Source organism: Prionailurus bengalensis, chromosome B1, assembly GCF_016509475.1.
Source record: "Prionailurus bengalensis isolate Pbe53 chromosome B1, Fcat_Pben_1.1_paternal_pri, whole genome shotgun sequence".
Classification (NCBI taxonomy): domain Eukaryota; kingdom Metazoa; phylum Chordata; class Mammalia; order Carnivora; family Felidae; genus Prionailurus; species Prionailurus bengalensis.
The window spans coordinates 148,521,359-148,534,122 of NC_057344.1; the positions used below are offsets into that span (position 1 = coordinate 148,521,359).

At 39.8% G+C, this 12,764-nt stretch overlaps 1 protein-coding gene across 6 annotated transcripts in view; it reads right to left on the minus strand.

Annotated features, from left to right (window-relative positions):
• SLC4A4 (solute carrier family 4 member 4) overlaps positions 1 to 12,764 on the minus strand; it is a 348,226-nt gene that overhangs the window by 111,481 nt on the left and 223,981 nt on the right. For all 6 annotated transcript variants that reach the window (XM_043572514.1, XM_043572513.1, XM_043572509.1 and 3 more), the window contains one exon: positions 3,068 to 3,225. In XM_043572514.1, coding sequence (XP_043428449.1) covers positions 3,068 to 3,225 — 158 coding nt within the window. The remainder of the gene's footprint in view (positions 1 to 3,067; positions 3,226 to 12,764) is intronic.

Below are 12,764 nucleotides of genomic sequence, written 5' to 3' on the forward strand. Positions count from 1 at the left end.
AGAGCACAATATCAGAAGAAGAGCCAGCCTTCCTAAACCACTCAATCTTTGCAGAAAGGATGTGCACCTCCCCCCCGTCCTTCCTGATATATCACAGCTATTTCTAGAATAAACTCAGCATGTACCAATCCTTTACTCCCTGCTCTCAAAACAGCAGTGAATCAAATAAGCCATTATTCATATTTAGCAGTTTTGGAAATTATGGCTGAACTGTAGCGTCCACAATAGATACATGAAGACCATAAACCCACCACAACCAACCACGTTACATACGATAAATAGCAGCTAGCAACTAGAGTGCTGGGCAAGACAGAATTGAACTAGCTAGACCATTGTCCCAATCCCTCTAATGATATTTTCTATCGTTTTGATAATTAAGCATAAACTGCTCTTTAAGGCAAATCATCATTTATCACATAAAATATATACTAACTTACAGTGATATGAAAAGGGTAAACATTCTAAATTTTTAGAGGACTAGAACTTATGGAATAACTACTTGTCTTAAATGTGAAAATCAAGATCAGAAAAGAACAAACTGATCAGGGGTTTTGATTTCTCTTCATGGGAAAACCCTAAAGTATTTTGTTCTAATCCATTCTAAATAGCTCCTTAGATTCTCCCTAAAAGCCCGGCTTCAGAGTCAGAAATCTGCAGTTCTATTTCTAGCACTGATCGTGAATCTTCCCTTTGCCTCCATCTCTCAACTGTCAAGTGGGAATAACAATAGTTATTATCCCCTACATAGCTCATAAATAGGAGTGAGCAGCAGCCTGTACGGACAGATATAAGATGACACCAAACAAAGTGTATGCAAGATGCTAGGAAAATCATAAGCACATCCTACGAAGTCGCAAAGAGTAAAAGAATGGTTCGTTTGCTTTCACATGGATGGCAAGAAGGACTCCTAAGCAGAGAACATCCACTAAGTTGGCTGTAGCCCTGGTGCAAGCAGAAAGCTAAAGCAGAAAGCTAAGCCGATAGGAGGGTATTGAATCTTGTGGGCACTACAGTCACAGAGCTGCGAGACCCACACTTCCTAAAAGATGCATGGCACTAATACCACTTATCATAAATAGCAATAATAGCAATAATAAACATAAGAGCATAACGTTCTAAAGGAAAAATGACCATTACAAAATGTACACCACAACAGACATTTCGGGTCTCCCTGCAGTACAACAGGCAGCACGTTAAAGCACAAGGTTGAGTACGGGGCAGTTCTTCACAACCGACTACCACATTCCTTGTGGGATTTCCTTGATTGGATTTCACAGGATGCAGCCATTGTAAATGGCCCCACATTACTCATACACAAAAAGGCTAATGAGACTCCCTACGCACTGATTATAGCAGGCACCAGTTCAGAGGACAGCAAATGGATAAAAATATTTCCTGGAAAAATGTTAACATGCTTGGATATATTGTTCAGACTATTGCCCTGAAATAGTTTTATGACATTATTGAATTACACTCCCTTGAATTGCCGGGCTCCCTTTGTTAATTCAAATGATGCTGTATTTCACCTCTAGACTAGTACCACTCTCCTGTACAGAAGAAAAGAATATGCCAGACAGGAGCAGATGATAAGAGGGATACACAAATAGTCACGATTTGCTACTCAATGAACTTGTATTATTGTTAAATAAAAAACCCTCTACAATATTTTTTACTTGTAGCCTCCAAAGAAGAAAAGTAAGAAAAATGAAAATGCAAGAGCAATTTAACACTTCTTGGCATGTTTTTTTTCTTTCAAGCCCCAGTAAAAATCATTCCACAGAGACATAAACAAAACCATAGGAGCACAAGAGCTGGACGTCAGCCCTGATCTGAGTCAGCTAGCTGTTCGCCAGGTGATTGCTCAGATAGAACTGCAAGGCTCTGCTGGAATGTTTTCAAGTGAACAACTAAGTTACAGAAAACACAAATCATGATAATCCCATCAACTGAATAAGCTACAATCTTCTCCTTCCCTCTGCCATTTGTCCAATGACTGCCTACTAATGACCAGTATTATTCCGGTCTATAGTGTCTAAGAAATATAAAAATAGGGAGAAAATACCCGTATGAAAGAAAAACTAGCCTGTAATCTATGAATGGGGAGGCCATAAGGAAATGTTCTGATTTTCCTCCTAACTTGGCTCAAAGCAAACTGGAGCCCCTTGTCTCTGTCAGTTTATCATGCCAAGACCATCTGAGATCACTGAGGATTCACAACCCTTCCTGCACACCTGAGGAAACCTAAAAAGAGAAAAGTCACCTGTCCTTGCCCTGTACCCACAAAAAGCACCCCCCACAAAGTTCCTATTCATATGGTAGTTTTATGGTGTCAAGTCAAAGATTACAAGCTTCTCGTTAAACTCTTCTTCAGCACAAGTTTAAGTGAAGCATTAACTTCTATTCACCTACTGCACTCCGAAAATCAGCCTTCTAACTCTCGAGCTCAGCAGCAAGGCAGATAAACTGGATGACTTCTGAGGTGCTGCGTGGTGTAGTGAGTACATGATCATAATTAACTGTAATATGCTTCCTTTTAGGATAAGAATGTATATAGCACATAACAATAAAGTGTGCAAATTTAAGTGTGCAGCTTAATGATTTTTATATATTCGTGTGTATATATACACATATATACTTACATGTATGTATATATGTATGTACCTATTGTCAATTTTCTGATAAAACATAGAGCAAATGAGAGCAACTCTGACCTCTGAATCACTGACCATCTGTATGACCCTGGACAAGTTACTTAAACTCTCAGACTCAGTTTCTTTATCTGTAAAATACACATACCCATAGTTTACAATTTAAACATATTATGAGAATTAAATGACTAATCCATAAGAATAAACTAGTACATGGCCCAGTTGGTTATTATAATTGTTATTATTACTACTATACAAGTGCCAAGTAATTTGATAGCATGAAAGATGAGCTAAGTCATCATTTCAGATTAAACCTCTCCGATATGCCTGCTCTGGATGTATCCTCATTCCACTGATTATCTAGCCATGATTTCCCTATAAGCACATTGTGGACCTCAGCAGGTCAGGGAGTAGCTTACCTTGTGGGCACAGGGACCTCAGTCAGGGCACCCAGCATGACCGCCTGCTGGAGCCGAACAAAGGCAATGAAAGGAGTATCCAAGAAGTCAACCTCCCCAACAAGCACGTTGGAGGCTTCTGCATCACGTGGAAGTTTTTTCATGAACTTATTCTTCAGCTGCATGGGAAGAGCCAAGAAAACACAACTTATTTCCAGAAAAGGGAACAAGAAGAGCCCCTCCATATATCACTCAAGGAAATTCCACACAACAGGCTCTAGCTAGCCATTTTTCTATTATGTTTAACCATTCTATTATAATAAACATTACTCTGGACTTTGAATTCAAAAATACTGAGGGTATAATCACATGGCTTACATATAAAACAATGTTTACATACAAAAAATCATTTATTTATGCACTCACTCAATAAACATATGTTCAGAGTCTACTATGAGGCCGGCACTGATCTACACTCTAGGGATACAGGGATGGATCAACGAATTACATGCCTTCCTTGGGTCATGGGTCACATTTCAGCAGGAGAGAGACAAAATATGATTTACAGTAGTGATAAATGCTAAGAAGGAAAAATATAATAGCTAAGAGGGTACTATTTTAGGTCCTACTTGGTCAGAGGAAGCCTCTGAAGAAGCACATTTTACATTGGAGTGAGGCGACAAGCCATGCCAGGATCTGCCTAAAGAAAATTCTAGGCAAAGAGAACAGCAAGTGCTAAGGCTCTGAGATAGAAAAGAGCTTGGCAGAGAGGTTTAGTAAGAAGGTGAATGTGGTAGGACCTAAGCAGCAAAGGAGAGAAAATAGCAGCAAATGAAGTTGCACAGGTAAGGGGGAGAGCCAGGTGGTAAGGGCCTTGAAGGCCACAATTAAGAGTTTGGAATGCTTTAGGTAGGATTTGCCTCCTAAAAATCCAAATGAAAAGGGGAGTAGAAAGACATACATTTAGAAGATACTACCAAGTAAAAAGAGTTTAAGACCATGAGACAGGATGACACAACCTTGAATGGGAGTACAGATAAAGAAGAGGGATAAGATCTAAACCCTGGGCCATTTTATCTTTCATAGAAATGGGAGGAGACATAGGCAGAGGACACTGACAAAGAGCAGCCAGTGAGGTTGGAGGAAAACCAGGACTTCATCAACAATCAGGTGAACAAAGGGCTCAATGAAGAAAGCTTATCAGCTGAGGCAAAGGCTGCTGAAAGTTCAAATAAGATGAGAACCAGGAATGGACCAATGAGTTTGTCAAGAAGAAGGTGCTGGGTGATCTTGACAAGAGCAGCTATGGTGGGGAGTGGGTGCCCAGTGAAGAATGAGAAGTGAAGAAGTGGAGACAAGGGAGTAGAGAGATTTTGAGAAATGTTGCTACCAAGAAAAGGCAAGAAATAGGAAGACAGGTAAAGGAAAACATAAAACAGAATTTCTTTTAAATGGCATGTGTGCTAACACTTTGGAATGTTAATGAGACAGATTATTTCTGCAGGAGACAAAGGGGACAACCGCAAAAAGAGCTCAGGGAATCCTGAACTATGGAGAAGAGAACTGAGAAGTGAAATGATGAGGAAGAGGGAGAAAGGGATGTGGGAATTTGAGGAGAGGGGTAAAGGCTTAAAGTAGTTTTCTTGGGAGGCTTATCTTGTAGGTGTTATTCGTCCCTTTCCCTGCCCTCCCCAATTCCCACTTAGAGTAGGCCTGATGGAGCACTCTTCAGTGAGTGGGAAATACCTCCCACAGGTCAAGGAAAACATTTCAACAATCGTGGAAGAATGAGATGTGAATTTTGCAGGACCATATGAAAGACAACAGACTTCTGATATATACTTATCATCAACATAAACGTCCCTCCTCTTAGGTCAAAAGTTACTAGTATAAAAAGAACTCAGTACTTTTTGCCATGGATTAAAGTGGAGGGCATGCCTCCAATTTTCCCCATTCATAAAAAAGTTACAGTAACAATTTCCATTTACAGAGTTCTTTTTTTTTTTTTCCAAGTAAGCTCTAGACCCAACGTGGGACTTGAACTCATGACCCTGAGATCAAGAGTCACATGGTCTACTGACTGAGCCAGCCAGATACCCCCATTTACAAAATTCTTAATTGGGTAAAATATGTGACATGAGAAGTGATCCCTACAACTCCATCACTCTCGTTAGTATTTTTATAAAACTGTTTTTTTAGTTTGGCACTTCATATAAGAAGAAAGCTGTGAGGCAAAAGCAAGGACATCAAAGCTAATAATTTTATGGAAACAAACAAACAAAGCAAAGCCAGAGGGAGGGGCAGAGAGAGAGGGAGACACAGAATCTGAAGCAGGCTCCAGGCTCTGAGCTGTCAGCACAGAGCCCAACGCGGGGCTTGAACTCACAGACTGTGAGATCATGACCCGAGCTGAAGTCAGACGCTTAACCGACTAAGCCACCCAGGCGCCCCAAGATATATATATTTTTAGATATTAGGAACATGACTGCCTCTAAGTAGTAAGGGAGTTTTCCAAAGTTTATACCATTAATCTTCCAAGAAATGTTAATATTTTTTTAATGTTTATTTATTTACTTTGATAGAGAGAGAATGTGAGCAGGGGAGGAGCAGAGAGACAGAATCCCTAGCCAGCTCCACACTGTCAGTGCAGAGCCCGATGCAGGGCTCAAACTCATGAACTATGCGATCATGACCTGAGCCAAGATCAATAGTGGGCTGCTTAACCAACTGAGCCACCTAGGCACCGCTGCTAAATATATATTTTTTAAATCTTTTAGATTTTTTTTTTGGTATTTTTATTTATTTATTTTTAAATTTACATCCAAGTTAGTTAGCATATAGTGCAACAATGATTTTAGGAGTAGATTCCTTAATGCCCCTTACCCATTTAGCTCATCCCGTCCCCAATCCCTCCAGTACCTTGTGTTTGTTCTCTGTATTTCAGAATCTCTTATGTTTTGTCCCCCTCCCTGTTTTTGTATTACTTTTGTTTCCCTTCCCTTATGTTCATCTGTTTTATATCTTAAAGTCCTCATATGAGTGATGTCATATGATATTTGTCTTTCTCTGACTAATTTCACTTAGCATAATACCCTCTAGTTCCATCCACGTAGTTGCAAATGGAAAGATTTCATTCTTTTTGATTGCCGAGTAATACCCCATCATAAATATATATACCATATCTTCTTTATCCATTCATCCATTGATGGACATTTGGGGTCTTTCCATACTTTGGCTATTATTGTAAATCTCTGAAATTCTATAAATATTAAAAAAGCAGCCATGGGAAGGGTCTAAAAACATCAAGTTGCCAAAACTGTTATTCTCACCTAAGAAAGTTGCAGTAATGAATTGTTCTCTATAACACAGAGTAGAGTATAGGGTATGGCTAAGTGGCACAAATGCATAACAAAATATCGCTGCTCGAATAATCTTCCTCAGATTTTTCCCAGAGAGTTCCCATTATCAACAGTGGATACAAAAATCTATAATAATCTGATTTTATTTCCCATTCTCATCAGCAGATTCGTTGTTCTATCTAGTTAGGCAGGTAATCTGATCATAATCCCATTCTATTTTATGTAGTTAGACTCTCACACTCATTATAAAATAACTTTCCTTTCCACATTTCTACCTTTTCTAAACATTCTTCAGAGCTCAGCATGAGCCACTAAACCATCTCAGCCCCCTTTCTTGGGAATTCTTGAAACACTCATTTCTGAATCATACTTTTGTTAAAGTTTAAATCTTTTCCCCAAGTTTCTTGAGGATTATAACAGTTTATCCGCCATTACATTGGACACCTACCTCGCATATAATTCAGCTGTAATAAATATTATGACTGGAAAGAATAACTCTGTAGTACTAAAATCAGACCAAAACCCATCAAATGCCCAGGAAAGTTAGAGAGCTTCTACAGACTTACTCTAGAACCTACTATGTCTGGATCTGTCACTAATCAACTAACTGACTCACAACACATGCAGAATATCCCACAGTTAATTATATACCTCTAAAAAATGTCTTACTGGGCACCTGGGTGGCTCAATTGGTTAAGCGTCCAACTTTGGCTCAGGTTATGATCTCGCAGTTTGTGAGTTCAAGCCCCACGTCAGGCTCTGTGCTGACAGCTTGCTCAGAGTGTGGAGTCTGCTCCAGATTCTGTCTCCCTTTCTCTCTGCCCCTCCCCCACTCACACTCTCTCTCAAAAATAAACATTAAAAAAAATAATTAAAAAAATAAAATAAAATAAAAAATGTCTTACTAGTACTATGTTACATTTACTAAGATTGTCATGCCCATATTAGGAAATTAGCATATTTTTAAGGCCAAAGGAAATATACCATATTCTATATGCTCTAAAGAGAAGTAGTTGCAAAGCCGTGTTCCTTTAGATCAGCACACCTCAAACTTCGTTTATGAAACACTAGTGTTCTTGGAGAAACTAACAGCTAATCTAAAATAAACAGGGGTGCCTGGATGGCTTAGTCGGTTAAGCGTCCAACTTTGGCTCAGTTCATGATCTCGCAGTTCGTGAGTTCATGCCCATGTCAGGCTCTGTGCTGACCACTCAGAGCCTACAGCCTGCTTCAGATTCTGTGTCTCCCTCTCTCTGCCCTTCCCCGGCTCACACTCTGTCTCTGTCTCTGTCTCTGTCTCTCTCAAAAATAAGTAGACATTAAAAAAATGTTTTTAAATTTTTTTTTAATGTTTTTATTTATTTTTGAGACAGAGAGACAGAGCATGAGCAGGGGAGGGGCAGAGAGAGAGGGAGGCACAGAATCCAAAGCAGGCTCCAGGTTCTGAGCTGTCAGCACAGAGCCGGATGCGAGGCTCAAACTCACAGACTGTGAGATTATGACCTGAGCTAAAGTTGGACACTTAACCGACTGAGGCACCCAGGCACACCCCCCCAAAAAAAATTTTTTTTAATAAATAAAACAAACATGGATGGTGCCTGGGGTACCCCAGAACTCAGCCCCCAAGTGCCTCTTTCCTATCTACCCATACTCCCTGGGCACAGCTCATCAAATCTCATGCCTTTAAATACCATCTATATGTTGATGACTCACACACTTGTATCTTCAGCCAGGACCTCTTCCCTGAACTCCAGACCTGTAACATCCCCACTTGAAATAGGTATTTTAACTCCACCTATCCAAAAACTGCACCCACCCTACCCGCCTCCCAACAGTCTCCTCAAACTGGTTCTTCCTACAATCTTCCTCATCTGGCTAATGGTAACCATTCTTCCATTGTTCAAGCCAAAATCTTGTAGTCATCTTAAATACTTAGATACTTAGATACCTTCCTTTCACACCCCATACCCAATCTATCAGGAAATCCTATTGGAACCACATGCAAAGTATATCCAGAATCTGACCATTTCTCACTGCCTTCACTGCCACTACTCTTGTCCACGATCATCTGCTATGATTATCTCTCTCCTGGATAATGGCATTGGCATCCTAGCTGGATTATCTGCTTCTGCAAGTTGCACCCAATCTATTCACCAAAGTAGCCAGAGTAGTCAAATCAGGAGTCAGATCATGTCATTCCTCTTCTCAAAGCCCATTTCACTAAGAGGGAAGGCAACGCTGTCAGGACAAGACACAACCCCAGCATTATCTGGTTCCTATCAACAAGCTGACCTTATTTCCTCCTGCTCTCTCCCAGTCTTCTCCATGCCCACCACTCAAGACTCCATGCCCTCCCTCAAAATGCCAGCACATTCTAACCTCAGGGCCTTTACACCTGCTGTTGTTTCTGAATGTAGTGTCTGCATGGTTCTGTCCCTCACTTCCTTTGGATCTTTATTTAAAAGTCACCTTTTCATCAATGAGTCTTTCCTTGGCCACGTTAATTAACGTTTCAACCTCCTTCCCCTCACAAAGGGGGGAAGTACTGTTTTATTTTTTAAATAAAGTCCCTGCTTTATTTTTTTCTTTCTCTGTACTTATTACAAACATATTATGTTTTATTTATCATCTTTATTATCTGCCTCCCCACTAGAATGTAAGTTACATGAAGGTAGAAATATCCATCCTTTTTTTTTTCAGTGTTGTATCTCTAATGCTTGAAGAGTGTTGAGGAGAAAAGCTGAATAAATATCTCACCGCCTGAGATATTTGAATGAACAAATGGTGGTTATTATTTCTACTTTTCCCAATAGGCTTTTCAAACTCCCTCTTAAGAGTTCTGAAAAACTGGAGGGCCTGGGTGGCTCAGTCGGTTGAGCGTCTGACTTTGGCTCTCACCATTCGTGAGTTCTAGGTCATGATCTCACCATTCGTGAGTTCTAGCCCCACTTTGGGCTCTGTGCTGACAGCTCAGAGCCTGAAGCCTGGTTCGGATTCTGTGTTTCCCTCTCTCTCTGCCCACCCCCCCCCTTTATGCTCTGTCTCTCTCTCGCTCTCTCTCTCAAAAATAAATAAACATTTTTTAAAAATTAAAAAAAAAATGTTCTGGGTAACCACTGCCTAGGCCATCCAAATTGACAAAAGACCTACGTATGGCAATCTTAGTGAACTCCCCTGATAACAGTGATTGGTCCAAAGGATGGAAGTAAGTGTGACTCAGCCAGGAACCACCCTTCTGGGAAATTAATATTTGAATGTACAAAAATCAACATTTTCCCCTTCACCTAAGATTATTCCCCTCTGTGTTGAAAGAGTCTGTCATAGGACTGTCTATACTAGGAGAGAATGAGGTTGGCACCCAAAAGAAACAGACAAAAGCAAGAAAGAAAAATGGATAAAAAGAGAGATTTCTGAGCCCCAAATCCCAGGCCCTGAGTTACTGCAACGTCTCCATTCTGTGAATTCATCAAGAATTCTTACTCATTACATAAGCTAGAAAATTCCATGTCGAGTTTAAATTAATTTGAGGTGATTTCTGTCTACTGAAGAGTCCAGACCCTTCACAAAAATGTATTCGTCAAGTAAATTTGCAGAATACCAAGTTAAATAAGGTTAAATGTTTCTATAATACAGACACTCTCAGAGCCTTGAATATGCCTCTATGCCTAGGAATGCTTTATCTCCCACTAGGAGATAAATAAGGTATGTTATGATATGAAGACATTTAAAACCGCTAATTTGGACAAATTTTCTCACCTCCCATTTAAATCCATTCTCAACTCCATGTAATTCTCTCCAAACTTTATGGATGCCTATAATGTTCAAGGCCTGGCAGTGGTCACTGCAGCGGACAGACAGACCCTACTCTAAGAAAAAAACTGTAAACATTAAACAAAAAGGTGAAGAATAATCAGGAAATAAAAGCGCAATAACAGATCATTAAGACAAGAACAGAATCTAGGGCTTTTAAATCAAGTTGAAAATCACCCAATAAACTCATCTGGATTGAATTCCAAAGATAAAGTTTGACATTCCTTTCCTATAGATCACTAGTTGCTTCTCCAAGGGATACACAGCCTGGATGCTATGCAGGGTCAACTACAAGGACACACACGGTGAATACAAATTCCTTCAGCCAACTTTAATTTCAAAGAAATAGATCTCAAATGGCTGCCATGTGGAGCTACAAATGCAACCCCACCAACTCTGTGAATCCAGATGTGTGCATTTCAGGTTCTTTTATACTAGCTTGTATTCTTTCTTCCAGAGTGAGATCTTGCCATAATTACTCAGAAGTGTATGTCTTGCCTTCTGCCATAAATGTTTATTCTTGTATTTTTTTTTAAGAGAGAGAGGGCTCAAGGGAGGAGGGGTAGAAGGTAAGGAGAGGGAGAGAGAGAGACACAGAGACAGAGAGACAGAGAGAGAGAGACAGAGAGAATGAATCCCAAGCAGGCTCCATCCTCAGCATGGAGCCCAACACAGGGCTTGATCCCAAGATCCTGGGATTGTCACCTGAGCTGAAATCAAGAGTAGGACACTCAACTAACTGAGCCACCCAGGAGCCCCTATTCTTATAATTTCCAAAATTTCCTTACTTTCTAAGTAGTGTCCCAACAGCTCAGTGATCACAGTATTAGCGTACCAAGAAACTAGGTTACTTGGAATGATAGCTCTGTGAGATGACGGAAAAGTCACTCACACAAGCACTATGCGTCATATATAGGTAACTGAAAAGTCAATCTTCTGTACTCTACTCAGCCTAGATTCTCCTGCTGTCCTCTATGAAGGCAGTTTTTAGGTTTTGTATATAGGACGCATTACTAAGTAACTGCTAACCAACGTCAATTGATTGGGATGACCATTTGTAACATTACATCCTCCTAGCCTCCTTACTATCACCATCAGATCTACAGCATCACCTGGTAAATAGGTCCAAGCTACCATATTATTCCTCAGTCATTAGGCAGGTATTTAAACCCTACCTCTTTTTGTCTGCCATTATTGGCACATGTGAAAACAAGTGCATCTGTTATAAAGTGTCATTTTTAACCAGGAGTACTTACAGTTTGTCATTTAAATCTGATTTATTAGAAGTGATCCTATGGGCTGTTCAATGTCCTTACCACAAGTGATGTTTTACAAATCATAGAAACTTGAGGATACTTTCTCATTATTTTTTCAAAGCTTATACTTACTGCTACCCATTCCATACATTTTCCTTTCCTCTCAATGAGAAGAATTTTAATCTTCCAATTTGTATTTATTCTCAATTCACCCTGCTTAATGACTCATGTCCATATGCTAACATCTACCTGCTTTCCTGGGCAAAGAGCTTATTCCTGGCTTTCTTAATGGTGTTCTTTCCTGATCCCCGCCCCCCTCCATTCTCTCCGAAAATTGCTAGCTCTGATTCCTTCCCAAACAAACTCATCTTCTAAGCTCAAAATCATTCTAGATCACTATAGGACCATGTCCTTCCACCACAAAGGAATCTGTGTTAGTAGTTATTAGGATTACTATACCTATCCGTTTCTTTATGACAGTCCCAGTTTACCCCCACTGTCCTACTGTGATTATTAATATTACCTTCTTTCATACTCAAAAGTGTCTTGTGCTAAGAAAAAAATTATATGGTCACCCTATATTTTAATCCAACTGAGGGTGACTTTTGAGAAGTACCTAAGATATGGGACCTTTAAGATTTAAGGAACTCATAAGTAGGAGGGAAAACCAAGGCCAAACAGCATCTCAGTAAATTATTTATGCTACTTGAGCTTAAATGTATTCATGTACTATGTAAAAACAATATTAACTATTAGGGTAGAGGAAAAAGTGCTCTCTCACTCACCAGAGTGAGATGATTCTGCCTCTGTCCACTCCCTTTCTCTACGTCTTGGGAAAAAATGGTCAATTTGATGGATTAGAGTTTGACAGATTCATTGGGACTTTTTTCTAATGGAAGGGGTTACAGTGCCTTGAAGACAAGAAGCAAGCTGATGGTTTTCTCCTATAGCAAGACAAATGAATGGATAAAAAAAAAATTAGAGAGAGAGAGAGAAGAGAGTGAGAGAGAGAGACTCATCTTCATCCATGTGGCTGGTTAGGTAAGGAGACTCAGAATCTGTTTCATAGGCTCAACTACATTTCTCTATCATGAATCCCAGGATTTAGAGTCTGTGTGGGTGTTGTAGGCCTGGAGCTATGTATTTAGTGAACTAAAAATGTCCAACCTAAAAAATGTTTCTAAGAGACTTCACTTTCAGCTATGGTAAACTAGTTTGCATCACACCAACTCTTCCAGCAAGAAAAACTGATGAATTTTTGTAATCTGCTTAAAGGCATCAGAGAGTTACTAT